This window comes from Microcebus murinus, chromosome 19 (genome assembly GCF_040939455.1).
Source record: "Microcebus murinus isolate Inina chromosome 19, M.murinus_Inina_mat1.0, whole genome shotgun sequence".
In the NCBI taxonomy this organism is placed as follows: Eukaryota; Metazoa; Chordata; class Mammalia; order Primates; family Cheirogaleidae; genus Microcebus; species Microcebus murinus.
The window spans coordinates 31968878-31987531 of record NC_134122.1 but is presented as its reverse complement, the minus strand read 5'-3'; the positions used below and the strand labels follow the sequence as shown (position 1 = coordinate 31987531).

The 18654-nt window shown below is 42.5% G+C and overlaps 1 protein-coding gene across 2 annotated transcripts in view; it reads left to right on the top strand.

The window, feature by feature from the left end:
- Positions 1 to 18117, top strand: part of LOC105858819 (general transcription factor II-I repeat domain-containing protein 2B) — a 55809-nt gene extending 37692 nt beyond the window's left edge. For both annotated transcript variants that reach the window (XM_012742189.3, XM_012742190.3), the window contains 7 exons: positions 2325 to 2381; positions 6164 to 6226; positions 11015 to 11092; positions 12364 to 12447; positions 14100 to 14283; positions 14672 to 14700; positions 16306 to 18117. In XM_012742189.3, the coding sequence (XP_012597643.2) occupies positions 2325 to 2381; positions 6164 to 6226; positions 11015 to 11092; positions 12364 to 12447; positions 14100 to 14283; positions 14672 to 14700; positions 16306 to 17909 (2099 nt within the window). In that variant the 3' untranslated portion in view covers positions 17910 to 18117. The remainder of the gene's footprint in view (positions 1 to 2324; positions 2382 to 6163; positions 6227 to 11014; positions 11093 to 12363; positions 12448 to 14099; positions 14284 to 14671; positions 14701 to 16305) is intronic.
- The last annotated feature ends 537 nt before the right edge of the window (positions 18118 to 18654 follow it).

Here is an 18654-nt window from a genome sequence, read left to right as displayed (position 1 = left end):
AGCCCCTAGTGAAACAATGCATCTGGGTAATAACCATCCATGGCCGTTAAGACCATTCTCTAAAAGACTAATGGCGACTTTGTCCCGAATGGATCTGGCTGGAGGTTCCTGAACTCACTGGTCTCTGGGGAAGGTCATGAAGAGAGGTGACCAGACATCATACGCCTCCTGACCAGATCCAGTAGGAAATACACCACACTGCCTTTGGCAAGGATTCTTGCCCCAAACAATCAAACCCAAATCAGATCCAGCCTCTAGAGCTACCCAGTGATTTGCAAGAAATACAGGGAACACAGGAGCACATGAAAACACCACAAGGATGCAGTCAGTAAACTCCAGAATGTGAGAAACTCGAGGAGACAAGTGAACCAATTTCTTCAACAAATAATGGCATGTGAAAAAAAAAAAAAAAGAGAGAACTTATTTTATAGTAAAGGAGATTTAAGAGACAACCAAGTGCAATGTGTGGGTTGTGTTGGGATGTAGATTTGAACAAACCAGGTGCCTACAGCAGAAGGCCAGATGATGACGGGGAGATGGGAAGGAGTGCTGGAGTTGAAGCATCTTTTTGCAACCATTTGAAGACTGGATCACTCAGGAATCATCCGTGAATGCTAAGTCTAGAGAGGAATTTAGAAAAGTGAATATTTACATGGTCTTAAAGCTTCTCCTCCCCATAAGCTGTTGTGAGTTGCAAGAAGGAACAAAAAAACAGTAGTTATACAGTGGAGAAATGAGATAGGACCTTGGCCGCGTGATCAGATTCACGTGACCAGTGAGGAACAGATGGACATCGTGCCCCTCTAGGTGTGCTGTCCTGAGAAGGAGACGACATCATCTAGGCAGTGTTCGGGCCGAGGATGCAAAGCCTGAAACTAATGGGCAGGGAACATCAGGCCAACTCAAAATCAGGAACATTCTATGGGGGAAAACGCTGAGGAGGGTGGTTAACGTCCCCCTCAATTTTTAAAAAATGTCAGTGCTGTAAAAGACAAAAACAAACTTGGAACTGTTCTAGATTATAGGAGACCAAAGAGACACGACATCCAGAAACACTACCTGGCCCTAAACCAGATCCTGTACTGAAAGGGGAAAAGCTCTAAAGGACATTTGGGCCAACTGACAAACCTAGAATACAGATTTCCTGATTTTTAAAGCTTTATTGTGATTGTATAAAGAAATGTCCCTATTCTTAGGAAATAGTCATTGAAGTATTTTGAGATAAAAGGCCATGGTGTGTGTAACTTTTCCCTCAAATAGTTCAGAAAAAATACATAAGTATGTAGCTGTCAGCAAGTGTTTGAAAAAATATATACAGAAGTATGTATATATACACACCTCGATAGATGGATGGGAGAAAGACAGGGAGGGAAATACAAATTATCAAGGAAACAGGATAAAATATTACCACTGCTTTATCTAGCCAGAGGGTATATGGATCTTTGTGCTATTTTATTTTTGCAACTTTTCTGTAAGTTTAAAACTATTTCCAAATAAAATATTTTTATAAAAGACATTTATGAGACAACTGGGGAGGTTTGAACAATGACTAGATACTAGATGAGGATAAAGAACTACTGTTGGTCGGGCACAGTGGCTCACGCCTGTAATCCTAGCACTCTGGGAGGCCAAGGTAGGCCAATTGCTCCAGGTCAGGAGTTCGAAACCAGCCCGAGCAAGAGCGAGACCCCCGTCTCTACTATAAGTAGAAAGAAATTAATTGGCCAACTAATATATAGAGAAAAAATTAGCCGGGCATGGTGGTGCATGCCTGTAGTCCCAGCTACTTGGGAGGCTGAGGCAGCAGGATTGCTTGAGCCCAGGAGATTGAGGTTGCTGTGAGCTAGGCCGACGCCACGGCACTCACTCTAGCCTAGGCAACAAAGCCAGACTCTGTCTCAAAAAAAAAAAAAAGAACTACCATTGATTTGGGGAGCAGTTGTGATATCGTGGTGATGCTAAGGGAAGTCCTTGTGTTCATTGGTACACACTGCAGTATCCTCACTTGGATTCCACCGTAGCTAGGATTTACTAGAAACACCTGTCGGGTGTGGGGCAGGGTAGGTGCAGATGAAACAGGACCGCATGGGTTGATGGTCATGTGGGCTTCGTTATATGACCTATCTGCTTTTGAATGTTTGAAAATTTCCAAAAAAGATAAAATAACAAAAATAAAGAAAAGATCATCTGTTTGAGTTTTATTTCAAGAAGTATTTCATGTGTGTTCTTGTGTGGGTCTTGAGTTGTTTGCATTGTATTAATATTAAATGATTTTTAAAATTTCTATTTCTCCCTTTTATATGTATTGTTTCTTTTCCTTTCAGAAAGCCATCATTCTTCCACAAGCAATGAAGTAATAGAAATGGAATTACCAGTGGAAGGTTAGAAAAATGAAGCATTTTCTCTTTCTCTCTCTGTCTCTCTTTTTTTTAACTTTACAGTATTTTTCAGAGAACATACCCTTTTAAACACATGTTTGAAAATAAAGATGACTTTCTGGCATGCCTCCCTTCTTAGAAAACTGGTTGAGTTTTCATCCTAACATATAGTATTAAAGGATCTATCACTTCTTTTACTTTTCTGACCTGTAAGTGATTCTACTTAAAGTACCTGAAAATAGAAGTTGACTTTCAACCAGTGCTGTTTGTTGCTTTATTTCATTGTGTCTTTTGATGTGGCATGCCAAAATTCATTTGGACAGAGTTAAATAGTATTTTAGGAAATTCTTTTTGTGTTTTGTTTTGTTTTGTTTTGTTTTGTTTTGTTTTTGAGACAGAGTCTTGCTTTGTTGCCCAGGCTAGAGTGAGTGCTGTGGCATCAGCCTAGCTCACAGCAACCTCAAACTCCTGTGCTCAAGCGATCCTCCTGCCTCAGCCTCCCAAGTAACTGGGACTACAGGCATGTGCTACCATGCTCAGCTGATTTTTTTCTATATATATTAGTTGGCCAATTAATTTCTTTCTACTTTTAGTGGAGATGGGGTCTCGCTCTTACTCAGGCTGGTTTCGAACTCCTGACCTTGAGCAATCCACCCACCTTGGCCTCCCAGAGTGCTAGGATTACAGGCGTGAGCCACCGTGCCCGGCCTTTAGGAAATTCTTGAATCAGAAGTAAAGTGTGATGATACTTCCCTCCATTCATATGTAAATCTTGAGCATCATATATAAATCTTGAGAATAAAGCCTGAATTCTTTTTTTTTTTTTTTTTTTTTTTTTTTTTTTGAGACAGAGTCTCGCTTTGTTGCCCAGGCTAGAGTGAGTGCCGTGGCGTCAGCCTAGCTCACAGCAACCTCAGACTCCTGGGCTCGAGTGATCCTTCTGCCTCAGCCTCCCGGGTAGCTGGGACTACAGGCATGCGCCACCATGCCCGGCTAATTTTTTTTATATATATATCAGTTGGCCAATTAATTTCTTTCTATTTATAGTAGAGACGGGGTCTCGCTCTTGCTCAGGCTGGTTTTGAACTCCTGACCTTGAGCAATCCGCTCGCCTCAGCCTCCCAAGAGCTAGGATTACAGGCGTGAGCCACAGCGCCCGGCCAAAGCCTGAATTCTTAAAGTGATTTATGTATGTTCAAGATAAAATTAATAAAGGAGAGTTCCTCTCCAAACCTAGAGGCATGGAACACCTTTGTCAGTGTACGGGCAAGATGATTGTGCTCTTAGGAATTGTGTATCATCCTAGCACTCTGGGCGGCCGAGGTGGGCGGATTGCTTGAGGTCAGGAGTTCGAAACCAGCCTGACCAAGAGCGAGACCCCGTCTCTACTATAAATACAAAGAAATTAATTGGCCAACTAATATATATAGAAAAAATTAGCTGAGCATGGTGGCGCATGCCTGTAGTCCCAGCTACTTGGGAGGCTGAGGCAGGAGGATTGCTTGAGCCCAGGAGTTTGAGGTTGCTGTGAGCTAGGCTGGCGCCACAACACTCACTCTAGCCTAGGCAACAAAGCCAGACTCTATCTCAAAAAGAAAGAGTTTGGTATCTGTCTTAGACAGATACTAACTAGTGTAGTATAAAATGACTTTGAGTTTTTTCTCTGAATCAAGAGCATTCTCCAAGGAGCTGATCTATAATCATTTTTAGTAGCAATTTATCCAGTCCTCTGACCTAAAAACAATTCTGATAGATTTTGTCCAGGTGAAGAGACTATAGTGAGATAGAGTCCAATGTTAGAATTGTTTATTCACTCGTAAAGTTAATCGTTTTAAACCTACTTGCTTTAAACCAAGAAGACAAATTGATTCTGTCTCATTATTTAACTTTATTTTTTAATTGTGTTAAAAAACACATAACATAAATTTGTCATCTTAACCATTTCTAAGTGTACAGTTTAGTAGCATTAAGTACATTCACATTGTTGCAAAACAGATCTTCAGAGCTTACTTATCTTGCAAATCTGAAACTCTTTCCTCACTGAACAGCAATTCCCCCTTTTCCCCTGCCCCCAGCCCCTGGCAGCCACCATTCTCTTTCTCTTTCTGTGAAACTGACAACTTTAGACAGCACGGACTAGTAGAATCTACTGTGTTGTCCTTCTGTGACTGGCTTACTTCACTTCGTGTAATGTCCTCAAGGTTCATCCATGTTGTAGTGTAGGACAGGATTCTTCCCTTTATTTTTTGTTTTGTTTTTCTTCACTTCAGTCTCCGAATTTCTTGGGGTGCTGGGGAAGGAAATTATTTCTAATTCAGCTTAAATCTGTTCCTCTTTTACATCACTTTACTTCCCTTTATAAAGGGAAGTAGATATTGCTAGATATTAATAGTAGGTATTATTTGTAGTAGGCCTGTTAGCTATTGTTTGTTCATTTTTAAAATAAATAGTGTTTAGAAAGAACAAGACCTATGTAGGATATAGGTAGGAGTCAGTTGTATAGTCATAATTACTCCATTGGATGTTGAAATACTCCATTGGCTTTTGAAATAACTTCATTTCCAGCTGCACAGTGGCTCACACCTGTAATCCCAGTGCTTTGAGAGGCCCAGGTGGGGGGATCCCTTAAGGCCAGGAATTTGAGACCAACCCGGGCAACATAGTGAGACCTCATCTCTACAAAAAAATTTAAAAATTAGTCAGGCATGGTAGTGCACACCTGTAGTCCCAGCTACTCAGAAGACTGAGGCATGAGGATCACTTGAGCCCAGAAGTTCAAGGCTACAGTGAGCTATGATCATGCCAGTGTACTCCAGCCTGGGTGACAGAGCGAGACCCTGTCTCTAAAAAAGAAAGAGAGAAAGAGGAGAGAGAAGAGAGAGAGAGAGAAAGGAAGGAAGGAAGAAGGGAAGGAAAGATAGGAAAGAAAGAAAGACTTTATTTTTGGAGATATTTTTATTATCATAGTACAGTGGGAAGTCCATTTACGATAGAACTGAATTCATTTGGTTTTTTTTTTTTTTCTTTAACTTTGCATTCTGAAATAATTATAGATTCACAAGAAGCTACCAAAATAGTATGGAGAGGTCCATGCACCTTCACCCATTTTGCTCCAAAGGTCCAAACACCTTCAGTAGTTTTGAGTTCTAGTGTTTCCTCCTTTACTAAGAATTAATATAACCTTTGGCAAATCTTTCTAAAATGAGCCAGAGTTAGGTGAGATAATCTCTACCCAGGTAGGGATTCTATTTCTCTTTCTTCTGCCTAGGATTTATTTATACTTTCTGTCTGTATGTAGAGCGTAATATATATGTCAGAATTGTTGTCTACCAGAATAATTGATCGAGCTTCCATGTAATAAGCGTGAGTCTCACGCTGGGATCCCGCTGGGGTTACTGGCAGAATAAGAGGGAACCATTAACCAAAATGAACAGCTTTTTTTCAATCCTAGTAATTCCTGATGACAACAAGAAAACACTATGACCACATAAATCCCATTACCCCAAATAGAAGGATTCTGTGTCCATTAATGTGGGTAGCTCTGTGTTATTTGATAATATCTGAAAGTTTCCATTGCTCCTTTTATCCCTTATAAGAGGTTCCTTTATAAAATTATCTTTTATTATCGTATTATCTCTTATAAATTAAAGTCATTGTTATGTTTATTATGTATGAAATGTATTTAAAATGTATTTAAGCTCCTTTTTGGTATCAGAGCAGTGAAATGCTGGAATATGAGGAGACTACTTAATAATGAGTATCATTTTAGTAATTTCTTTTTCAAGATTCTTCTCGGCTGGTCCTTTCAGAAACAAGTGAGGACCCGGAAGCGGAGGTGAAAATTGAAGGTGAGTTACCAAAAGCCTTGTCACAGCCCAATGCTGAGTATGGTTTTCCTTCTCTCTATAATAAACAGGATTATTGTGGGAGAAGATTGACATGGGTGTGTGTGTGTGCAGGACTAGAGCAGCCACGTTCCCATCAGGGCGCGGTGCCTGGGTGTTTTACACACCAGAATCTGGCCAGGCTTCACTGTAAGTGCATATTATGTTACTTACGGGGAAAATTCAGGAATCAGCTGGGCCTGTGTGAATAGACAGCCCTTCTGCAGGATTTCAGGCCCGACAGCTTTGTTAGAAATTATGTGACGCTGTTGTCAGGTCACAGAGCACAGACATGTTGCTTCCTGGGATGATGTCACAGACCACAGCAGGAGGCCACATATTTCCAGATGGGTTTTCTTTTTTTTTTTTTTTTTGAGACAGAGTCTCGCTTTGTTGCCCAGGCTAGAGTGAGTGCCGTGGCGCCAGCCTAGCTCACAGCAACCTCAATCTCCTGGGCTCAAGCAATCCTGCTGCCTCAGCCTCCCGAGTAGCTGGGACTACAGGCATGCGCCACCATGCCCGGCTGATTTTTTCTGTATATATTAGTTGGCCAATTAATTTCTTTCTATTTGTAGTAGCGACGGGGGTCTCACTCTTGCTCAGGCTGGTTTTGAACTCCTGACCTCCAGCAATCCGCCTGCCTCAGCCTCACAGAGTGCTAGGATTACAGGCGTGAGCCACGGCCCCCGGCCTCCATATGGATTTTCCATTAATGAGGACGGATGGTGCCGATTGATTTGCACTTGAAGTCAGCAGGGCTGAGTAGGTTTGTGGACAAAACACGGCATTCACGTGGCCCAGTTTGGGTCCTCCTAAGTGTCAGTGTGGCCTCCCGTGCACTTGATTTTGGACCATCCTTCTCAGCCATCAGTCACAGTTGAGATTTTTTTTTTCCTTTAACTTCCACAAAAGGAAATCCTTGAAGTACGTTAAATTTTTTTTTTTTGAGGTGAAATTCGCATGACATAAAATCAGCCATTTTATACAGAGTCTTAGGCCTTACTCAGACCTAATTTTTCAGAATGTGCAAGCTCCCTAGGTGATCTGTGTCTTCCTTGAAGTTTGAGTCACTAACATACAGCATTTACATTCTGTCTGTTATTCTACTTCCCATGTCAGTTTCAGTCTTAGCTCTACTAAGTATGTAATGTTCACTGCCTGTCTGTCCTCTTGCTGTGTTTTCCCACGTTATCTCTTGTTTTGGTAATGTTCATTTTCTAGTAATTTCTTCTGGAAGAGTTCATCGGAAGAATATACCATGACTTGTATATTCTTGATTGGTTTGTAGTCTTCACACTAGAAGGAGAGTTTCATTAGATCTAAAAATCCTTCACTTATATTTTCTGTGTGTCTGATAAATTTAATTATATTATCTTTGGGGGTTGAAGATTGCTGTAGAGAAATTTGAGGCCAATCTGTTTTTTAATCCTTTAAAAATGATACTTTTTTTTTTTCCTTTCTGCTTAAGCCTTAATGTTGATGTTAACAGAAATAGGTCGATTTTCCCAGCACTGGTACCCTTTCAGTAGGAAAACTCCTTTTAGGAAAATTTTCCAAAATTGTTTTTTTGCATCAACACTATTTTCTTCCATAAGGAATCCAAATAAACATGGCTTGCAGACAGCTGAATAAAAAAAAACAAATATATACAGTGCATCTCCTTCTCATGTCTTCTATTTCTGATGCCTTTGTTCAGATCCTTCTTCTCTCTGTTTTTATATCTATTTCATTTCATTCACTTGTCTTATTTCGACCCTCTGTGCCCGTTACCATGACCTGCGCAGTGTCTCTTGGATCTGTGCTGCCCTGTTTCACCTTCATTTCTGTATTTCATTATTTTTCTTCTACTTAAAAACAACAACCACCATTTCAAAGTCCGCAATTCAGTGGCATTTCGTACAGTCACAGTGTTGTACAGCTGTCACCACTGTCTAGTTCTAAAACATTTCTGTCACCCCAGAAGAAAGCCCCACACCCCACTGAGCAGTTATTCCCCATCCTTCCCTCCCACTGGCCCTTGGCTGCCACCAATCTGCTTTCTCGCCCAGTGGATGTACCTATTCTAGGTATTCCATATAAATGGAATTGTATAATAAGTGACCTGGCTCCTTTCACTTAATATGCTCAAGGTTCATCTATGTTGTAGCATGTGTCAGAACTTCCTTCCTTTTTTTTTTTTTTTTTTTTTTGAGACAGAGTCTCACTTTGTTGCCCAGGCTAGAGTGAGTGCCGTGGCGTCAGCCTGGCTCACAGCAACCTCAATCTCCGGGGCTCAGCGATCCTACTGCCTCAGCCTCCCGAGTAGCTGGGACTACAGGCATGCGCCACCATGCCCGGCTAATTTTTTGTATATATATTTTTAGTTGGTCAATTAATTTCTTTCTATTTTTGGTAGAGACGGGGTCTCGCTCAGGCTGGTTTCGAACTCCTGACCTTGAGCAATCCGCCCGCCTCGGCCTCCCAAAGTGCTAGGATTACAGGCGTGAGCCACCGCGCCCGGCCAGAACTTCCTTCCTTTTTAAGGCTGAATAATATTTCATTGTATTTATAAATCATAATTTGTCTATTCATCCATTGATGGACATTTGGGTTGTTTCCTTAAAGTACTTTTAAGAATGTAAAGAGAAAAACCCCAGCCGGGCGCGGTGGCTCACGCCTGTAATCCTAGCTCTCTGGGAGGCCGAGGCAGGCGGATTGCTCGAGGTCGGGAGTTCGAAACCAGCCTGAGCAAGAGCGAGACCCCGTCTCTACTATAAATAGAAAGAAACTAATTGGCCAACTAATATATATAGAAAAAATTAGCTGGGCATTGTGGCACATGCCTGTAGTCCCAGCTACTTGGGAGGCTGAGACAGAAGGATCACTTGAGCCCAGGAGTGTGAGGTTGCTGTGAGCTAGGCTGACGCCACGGCACTCACTCTAGCCTAGGCAACAAAGCAAGACTCTGTCTCAAAAAAAAAAAAAAAAAACAAAAACAAAAACAAAAACAAAAACAAAAACAAAAAAAACCCATGTTAGACAGGACTAATTTAAATGCTGGTCAGTGGAAAATATTCTCCGTGGGGGCTTCTGTGTTGTGTTGTTGTCTTTTGGGACATCACAATTGTATAGGGAGTGTGGGCCTAAGCATAGTTTTGTCCTGGATAGCAGTTTTTTAAAGAATTAGCCATAAATAATTTAGCCACTAATGTGCATGCATCTAGCAAAGCACTGACGCATTTGGAAGTCCACCTGTGGGTGTTTCCTTGTCCTCCTTTGTCTGACAGAGATTATTAAGATGACTGGTAGAATCTGGAGCCAGGTGAAAAGTTTTAAACTAACCTCAATTAAGCAGTCAACTCAAGAAAGTTATTGTTTATGATGGAAGAGTTTTAGAGGAGTTAAGACACCCGACCGGGCACAGTGGCTCATGCCTGTAATCCTAGCACTCTGGGAGGCTGAGGAGGGAAGATGACTTGAGCTCAGGAGTTCAAGACCAACCTGAGCAAGAGCGAGCCCCCTGTCTCTACTAAAAAATAGGAAAAAATTAGCCTGGCATAGTGGCACTCTAGGCCAGGCAACAAATCAAGATTCCGTCTAAAAAAAAAAAAAGACTTAGCCCCATTGATGAAAAAGTGTAGTCTATTTATTTGAAATGTGCAGGGTAATTAATAGATTAACTCTGCTAACTTTTATGCAGTAATTATAATTGGATTTGAGCCATTTAAAAAGTGACATTGTGCTTGGGTGTGATTTGTGACAGATTTTTAGATTTTGAAGAATTAGTTTTACTGATAAAACATAAGCACTTTGGTTATGTCAGAAATGTGAAGATCTGAACAAAACCGTTAACCGGTTTTGATGACCGGAATTTGGCTGTGGGTGTTTTGGAGGCTCAGGAGCGTTAAGCGTCTGTGGTATTTTCCTTACTTCACGGTCACGATGGAGCCACACAGTAGTTTCAGCAATCTCTTAGTATTGAACCTGGTTGTTAGAGTCAGACTTTCCAGGATTTATTAGATTTAATCAGAAAAACGAGTAATTTTAAGGTCAAGAACAATAAATTTTCCCATATTTCCTCCAAAAATTCTATATTTGAAGCAGCATGGCGCCAAGGAAAAACCTGAGGGCTTTTGTTGACATTGCGGCCGCTCTTGTCCCTTTGACGGCTTGCCCTCCACGTGCAGGCCCGCAGATGCCCAACACGGGGTCATCCACGGAACGCACGGACTGACCGCTGAGCTCCTTGGACAGACTGGACAGGCCCATTGATATTTTTCACATATAACTTAAGTGAATATCGTGTTTATCATGTGACTAGAAAACATGGTAACATCAGCCATGCTTTCACTGTTAACATTTAACCACGTCTGAGCCTTTCCTTGACTGTGTCCATTAAATCATTTTTCTTGGGATGTCTGCTTTTTAAATGTCCTCTAGGACATGTTTATATATCTTATTTCCTTTTTCCCCCTTTACGTTGAGAATAACAACAAAAGAAATATAATTTTAACACCTTTCTTTTAAAATAAAAGACTTAACTGAGGCATTTACTAGGGGCTGAGAGTGAAATAAAAGCCACTGTGCGCTTACTTCCCTTTGGACTGCAGAGACTCAAGTGTCAGCTGATGCCGCCTTGTCATCCCGCAACTCAGCGTTCTCTGCATTTTGAAAATTTCAGTCTGGGCTTCTGATCAAAATGGCACTTTAACATTTTTAGAAGAGAGTTGGCCTTATTTTCTGTAAATTCTAAACTTCAGTTTCTGTTTTAAGGAAACACAAATTCACCCAGCATCACAAATTCTGCATCAGGTGTCGAAGAGCTTAACATCGTTCAGGTGACAGTTCCAGGTATGGATATTTATTTGGCTTTATGATAATTGACTTTTTATTTTTCATTTCATCTTAACCATTTTATGGCACAAGTTAGTCTCTTGGGACTGTTGTTTTTTGCTTGGTTCACCCTGACAGCTCAGGAATATAAAATATGCTGTAGGAGGCCACCACCTAGTATCTCGCTCATAACTGACATCATTAATCACATATGTTGCTTCTGCTGGCCAGGCCATGGGCATTACCTGGAAAATCCATCTCAGGGCAGGAGATTCTGTGAACCAGCTACTGTTAAATTGGAATTGCCACAGTGGTGAAATTTATTTGCTGTCCATCATTAAATAATCTTCCTTTCTGAATATGTGTATGTAAAATATATCTGGAAACATACAAAAGAATCTATTAACACAGTTGCTACAATGAAAGATAATGAGAGCTGAGATCGGAATGAGAGGGAGATATTTCCACACACTCTTTTATACCTCTTGAATTTTTTTTTTTTTTTTTTTTGAGACAGAGTCTCACTTTGTTGTCCAGGCTAGAGTGAGTGCCGTGGCGTCAGCCTAGCTCACAGCAACCTCAATCTCCTGGGCTTGAGTGACCCTTCTGCCTCAGCCTCCCTGGTAGCTGGGACTACAGGCATGCGCCACCATGCCCGGCTAATTTTTTTTTTTTATATATATATCAGTTGGCCAATTAATTTCTTTCTATTTATAGTAGAGACGGGGTCTCGCTCTTGCTCAGGCTGGTTTTGAACTCCTGACCTCGAGCAATCCGCCCGCCTCGGCCTCCCAAGAGCTAGGATTACAGGCGTGAGCCACAGCGCCCGGCCACCTCTTGAATTTTGAACCAAGTAATTGCCTTATTCAAAATTAAAGAAAATTTTAAAGTATTAAAAAATATTCCCTTCTAATCCTAGTACATCTTATTCCCTTTACTTGTCATATTTCATTGGCTATGATTTCTATGATAATGTTGAAGAGTGGTGGTGTATGTGGCCATTGTTGTGTTGCATGATATTGAAATGTTCCCTAAAAGTCAGTGCCCCCTAAAAACTTGTGTTAAATGTGCAATTCAATGATTTACATAGGGTTATAATTTGGAAAATTCTCTATTATCTATAATGGCTTCCATTTATAAATTTTTTAAAATGCTTAATTATTACTAAAGTAAACTGAACAAGTCAGGTAAAGTGCTTTCTTTAGTGCTAACAGGCATTTCCTCCAACAGCTTTATTGGGAGAAAACACATTAATAACCCTGGTTGTTTATTTATTTATTTGTTCTTAGACAATGAAAAGGAAAGATTATCAAGTATTGAAAAGATTAAACAGCTCAGAGAACAAGTCAATGACCTCTTTAGCCGAAAATTTGGTAAGTTTTTGTATTTTTACTTATCCAGAATTTATATACTTGAAATACTCCTTTTTTTGCCAAAATAAGATTTTATTTTGAAAGTTATTTGAAAGACACCGAGTAAGAAAGGAGACATAAGACTCAACAGATGTAGATTCCAAATCCATATTCTCTCCAGCCCCCACCAATGGTCTTTGTCATGCCAAAAAGTTGCTTTCTCTGATAATTCCTATTTTTAGCTTCCTGGAGAAGAGATCTTCTCGCAAAAGCCACCATCTTAATTTTTTCATAGAGTAGAGCTTTATTTCCAGGAAACAATGTGTTAGGTGGAGATGGGTATTTTTAAAAAAAACATCAAAGTAGATCTAATATATTCAACAAAGGGCGGGGGGGGGGTTGGCCAAAGGTGAAGTGGGAAAGTTCTCTAGTATTTGCTCATCATCTTGCTGCAACCAGAAATCCACATGTGGAAATGGCACCCAGCAAAATGGTCCTATGTCACGTTGCTCTGTCTCTGCACCGGAAATGCTAATCACTGGTCCTCCTGTTAAAGCCCGAGCAGCTCCTCCTCTGGACCTGGACCTTGAAAGGAGGCTCTGTGAATCTCTGCAGTTTAACATTAACAGCGATGCCATAAATTACTGGAAAGTGGGTTTCATTTTCCTCCCATTTAATTCTGTCACATATGATGTCACTAAGGGAATGTCATTTTCTTACCTGTCAGATTCACTGAGAAGCTGATGAGTAAGTTTTTATGACAACTGCCTATCGTCACCGAAGCCTCCCACAAGTTGCACTTCCAGCCTTCCACATTGAACGTGGTCAGAAAAGGATTTTATGGGGTTCATGATCAAGGGGACCTCAGCTTTGGTGTCAGTTCTGACACAGTGTGTCAGGCAGGTAGCCCCATTACCTGTGTGCCTCAGGACCACAGTGTGACAAGTGGTGGCATCATCAGAACCCAGAATGGAGGTGGAGCCATCTTTGGGGAGGTCATGCAAGCTCTCTTTGCTGAATGTGCAGAAGGCCCTGGAGTCTCACTCGTTGAACAGACTGACCTCTGAGAAGTCTGGCTCTTTCCTCTAGAGGTGGGTGGGCTCAGACAAGGTCCCTGGCACACTGTGGCAGCCGCACTTGCCTCCCCTCCATGAGCATCGGTATCTCGGAGGCAGTTGCCTCTCCAGCCCCTGGCACCTGCCGCCCCCACCCCTTGGGCCGGAAATACTCCTTTTTAAAAGAATACCTTAGGCCAGGGTGCAGTGGCTCAGGCCTGTAATCCCAGCACTCTGGGAGGCCGAGGTGGGTGGATCGCTCAAGGTCAGGAGTTCGAAACCAGCCTGAGCAACAGTGAGACCCCGTCTCTAATATAAATAGAAAGAAATTAATTGGACAACTAATATATATAGAAAAAATTAGCTGGGCATGGTGGCGCATGCCTGTAGTCCCAGCTACTCGGGAGGCTGAAGCAGAAGGATCACTTCAGCTTTGAGGAGTTTGAGGTTGCTGTGAGCTATGCTGACACCGCAGCACTCTAGCCCAGGCAATAGAGTGAGACTCTGTCTCAAAAAATAATAATAATAATAAAATAAAATTCTGGCATTAAGATAAAGCATGGTTTGGAAAGGTAAGTGGCAAACCCAGCTAGTTTTATGCTGCTCGTCTTGTCACAGGGGAAGCAATTGGTGTGGATTTCCCGGTGAAAGTTCCCTACCGGAAAATCACATTCAACCCAGGCTGTGTGGTGGTGGACGGCATGCCCCCGGGGGTGGTATTCAAAGCCCCTGGGTACCTGGAAATCAGCTCCATGCGGAGGATCTTGGATGCAGCAGAGTTTATCAAATTTACGGTCATTAGGTAAGTGAGAGTTCCCCTGCTTGGTCGTGAGAACGAATGTGGAGCTTGTCCCTTGCCCAGGTAGGTAAGTGTCAGCCCAGGGATTTCTGCCCCAGGAGGTGGCCGTGGGGTCCCCACAGTTAACTGCTGGGCTGTGTTGCTTCTCACCCTCATTTCATTGTCTTCTGCTTCTGCAAGTTGTGTCCCTGTTCCTTGGTGATCGTGGCAGCCTATCCCAGTTTCAGCTCCCACTGCATGTAGCATAGAATTGACACTCAGCAAAGCTTGTCCCATAGAACTCAGTGGACAGGAGAGGTGATACTGCCGAGAGAGCATACATAAGAACAGAGGGAGAGAGAGGGAGGAAACATGAACTTTGTTGCATCTAACACCGTCTCTTTCTCTTCAGACCGCTTCCAGGACTTGAGCTTAGTAATGGTGAGTATTCCGTGTGGTGAGAAGAACGTCCCAGCACCGTGTGCCGTGTGAAGTGTCTCTGTGGGCACTCACCGTAGGCTCCTTGCTTCTTGAGCCTGGAGCCTTAGAGCAAAGCATGTAGCTTTTGCTGGGTACTTTACTTTTCCCTGCATGTCATAAATCTCCATAATTCTGTGGCTTGAGTTTTGTTTACGAGGGTTTTTCTCATACAAGTTTGATGGAGCTTGATGCGCATCGCAGCACGTGTGTGACTCTGATGTACACGCCCTTACTCGAGTGCCCTTTATGCGAGGGCTGCCCTGTGGCCACCGCACAGCTGCACTCAAGGTCATAGTGAGTTGGCCAACAGTGCCTGCCTGGCCACGCCAACGCCACCCCTAGCACCGCCAACCCCGACTTGACCTCCCCACGGTTCTTAGGCAAAAGGGTACCTCCTGGCACTACAGGGGCTCTCAGAACCCCTCCAGTGCTGAGGTTGACATCTGTTGCCCAGGCCATTCTGTTCCTTAGATATTTTCAATGCCTCCCCTGGAGCTCTTGCAAATAAGCCACATCCCGTAGGGTGTAGGGGGTAGACAGAAGATGGGGAGGTGTTCTCAAGAGCAAGAGTCACTAGGGAGCCTCCTCATTTAAAGTTTGAAAACTAAAATGGTCTTTTCAAATGTTCAGTTATTATCCCTAAGCATATCTGGTCACTAAATGATTTTTTAAATATTTTTAATAGCATGATTGAGGCATCACTTATATACCATAAAATCCATTTGCATTAAGGATACAATTCAGTGATTTTGAGTCAGTTTATACAGTTGTGTTAGCTATCAGCACAATCTAATATGAGATCATTTTTGTCATACCCGGAAAGGTCCCTCATTTCCTATTCCCACCCTGGCCCCAGGGAGCCACTCACTGGCTCTCGGTCCCTGCAGATTTGCCTGCATGTCTTTATATCTGTGCCCTTTATATCTGTGTTCTCCAGAAGCATCTTACTTACCTGCATGGTGGGCCAGGTTCTTTCAGTGTAGAACACTGGCCCATGTGCACTTGAACACACTGATGTGCATGGTGAGTTCTGTGCGGGTCTGTGGCCGCCACTCATGTCACTTGAGACTCACAGTAGGTCAGTCATATGCCTTCTGTGCTCGTTCCTGTCATCGCAAAGTTCTGTTGGGAATCACATGAGAAAACATATGTTAAAATGCAAACATACCATCACATCATTCTTGTTAAAAGCCAGAATAGCAACAACAGCTACGCATCGACCCTCACCAAAGATGTCTTTGTTTTGCTCATGCACCTTTTGAAAATGGGGATTAGTGTCCAACATTGAAAAGCCAGGCACTCTTTCATAAAAATCGATCTCCGGGTTTTCTTTAGAAATCCGAAGATCTAGCCACGGTGGGCCCAGGGTCCCCCACAGCAGTGTTTTGCAGGAGCTGAGGGTCCCTCATCCCTCTCTGCAGGGAGGGGCTGCTCCCCTGGGACCCACACCCACCCCGCCCCAGCCACTTTATCCCTCGTGTTCATCATCGTAAGTTTGCTGTTGTTGTTTTTCTAATAGTAGAATTAAAAGTGAAATATTTCTTGTCTCCATTTCTCTGTGAAAAGTGGGAAAACGAAAGATAGACCAAGAGGGCCGTGTGTTTCAAGAAAAGTGGGAGAGAGCATATTTCTTCGTGGAAGTGCAGAATATCCCAACATGTTTAATATGCAAGCAAAGCATGTCTGTGTCCAAAGAATACAACCTGAGACGTCATTACCAGACCAACCACAGCAAGCACTACGACCAGTATACCGAAAAGATGCGCGATGAGAAGCTTCATGAGTTAAAAAAAGGGCTCAGAAAGTATCTCTTAGGGTCCTCAGAAATTGAGTGTCCCGAACAAAAACAGGTGTTTGCAAACTCGAATCCACCTGAAAATGCTGCCATGCAGCCTGTAGAAGACGTGGCTGGGAACTTATGGGAGAAGTTACGTGAAAAAATCAGATCATTTGTGGCGTATTCTATTGCAATTGATGAAATCACAGATATAAATAATACCACCCAGCTGGCCATCTTCATCCGTGGTGTTGATGAGAATTTTGATGTGTCCGAAGAACTTCTGGACACGGTGCCCATGACTGGTACAAAATCTGGAAATGAGATATTTTTGCGTGTTGAGAAAAGTCTGAAAAAGTTCAATATCGACTGGTCCAAATTAGTAAGCGTGGCCTCCACTGGCACTCCTGCAATGGTGGATGCCAGTAACGGGCTTGTCACAAAGCTGAAGTCCAGGGTGGCGATGTTTTGCAAGGGCTCGGAACTGAAGTCCGTGTGTTGCATCATTCACCCGGAATCCCTGTGCGCTCAAAAGCTAAAGATGGCCCACGTCATGGACGTGGTGGTGAACTCTGTGAACTGGATCTGCTCCCGGGGACTGAACCACAGCGAGTTCACCACCTTGCTTTATGAACTGGACAGCCAGTATGGCAGCCTTTTGTACTACACAGAGATCAAGTGGCTCAGTCGTGGGCTGGTGCTGAAGAGATTTTTCGAATCATTGGAAGAAATTGACTGCTTCATGTCATCCAGAGGAAAGCCTCTGCCTCAACTGAGCTCTAAAGATTGGGTCCGAGACTTGGCCTTCTTGGTGGACATGACGATGCATCTGAACACTTTGAACATCTCTCTCCAAGGGCATTCCCAAATCGTCACGCAAATGTATGACCAGATTCGGGCGTTCCTAGCCAAACTGTGCCTGTGGGAGACCCATTTGGCAAGGAATAATCTGGCCCACTTTCCCACCCTGAAATCAGTTTCCAAAAATGAAAGCGATGGCCTGAACTACATTCCCAAAATTGTGGAACTAAAGACTGAATTCCAGAAAAGGTTGTCTGATTTCAAACTCTACGAGAGCGAGCTGACCCTGTTCAGCTCTCCGTTCTCCGTGAAGATCGACAGCGTGCACGAGGACCTGCAGATGGAAGTCATCGATCTGCAGTGCAACACGGTGCTCAAGACAAAATACGACAAGGTGGGGATACCGGAATTCTACAAATACCTCTGGAGCAGCTACCCGAAATACAGAAACCACTGTGCAAAGATTCTGTCCATGTTCGGGAGCACCTACATTTGTGAACAGCTGTTTTCCATCATGAAACTGAGCAAAACGAAATACTGCTCCCAGCTGAAGGACTCACAGTGGGATTCCGTGCTTCACATCACGACATGATGGAGGGAGAACTCTCAGTGGTGCCCATGGTGTGTAAGGCTAGAATCTTCTAGGCTCGAGGGGTTATGAGTTGAGAAAGTTAATTATTAAATATTTGTTTTTCAGGTTTTTTCCACTTTGAATTGGAGATATAATTTGCAGTATCATACCTGTTTGTACGACATTTTATGCTTCACCATTCAGTAAAAATCAAGACAGTTTTATTGTATTTCCAGTAGTTGACTTTTTTTATGCCTGGCCTGTTCCATTCGTTCACGTTATCGGGCTGACCCCTTGTAGGTATGGTGGTTGGCATCTCGAAGTTTAAATCAGTCAGTAGAGAGAGACAGATGTGTATATTTGTTGAGGAGTACACAAATACACACACACACACACGTACATTTATCCCCGCCCTAATCTGCATGATACCCATGTGGTCTAACAATTCCAAGTTCAAGGAGAAATAGTTGGGTACATTTTCACATAATACACTTCCTATAGTCTTTCTCTCTCTGCCTTCTCATGTAGCTAGAAAGGTCAGGCTTAAAACAGAAATCCCCAAAACAAATAACATAAGCTATAAAAGACAAAGTAAATTAAGGTTTGGAGATTGTCTCATTTTTAAAAGCTTTTTATTTTGAAATAATATCAAATTTATACAAAGTTGCAAAAGTATGAAAAATACCCATATGCCCTTTATCCAGATTCTCACGTTGTTAACATTTTACCCCAGTTTTATCATTGGTTCAGTTTCTCTTTCTTCCTC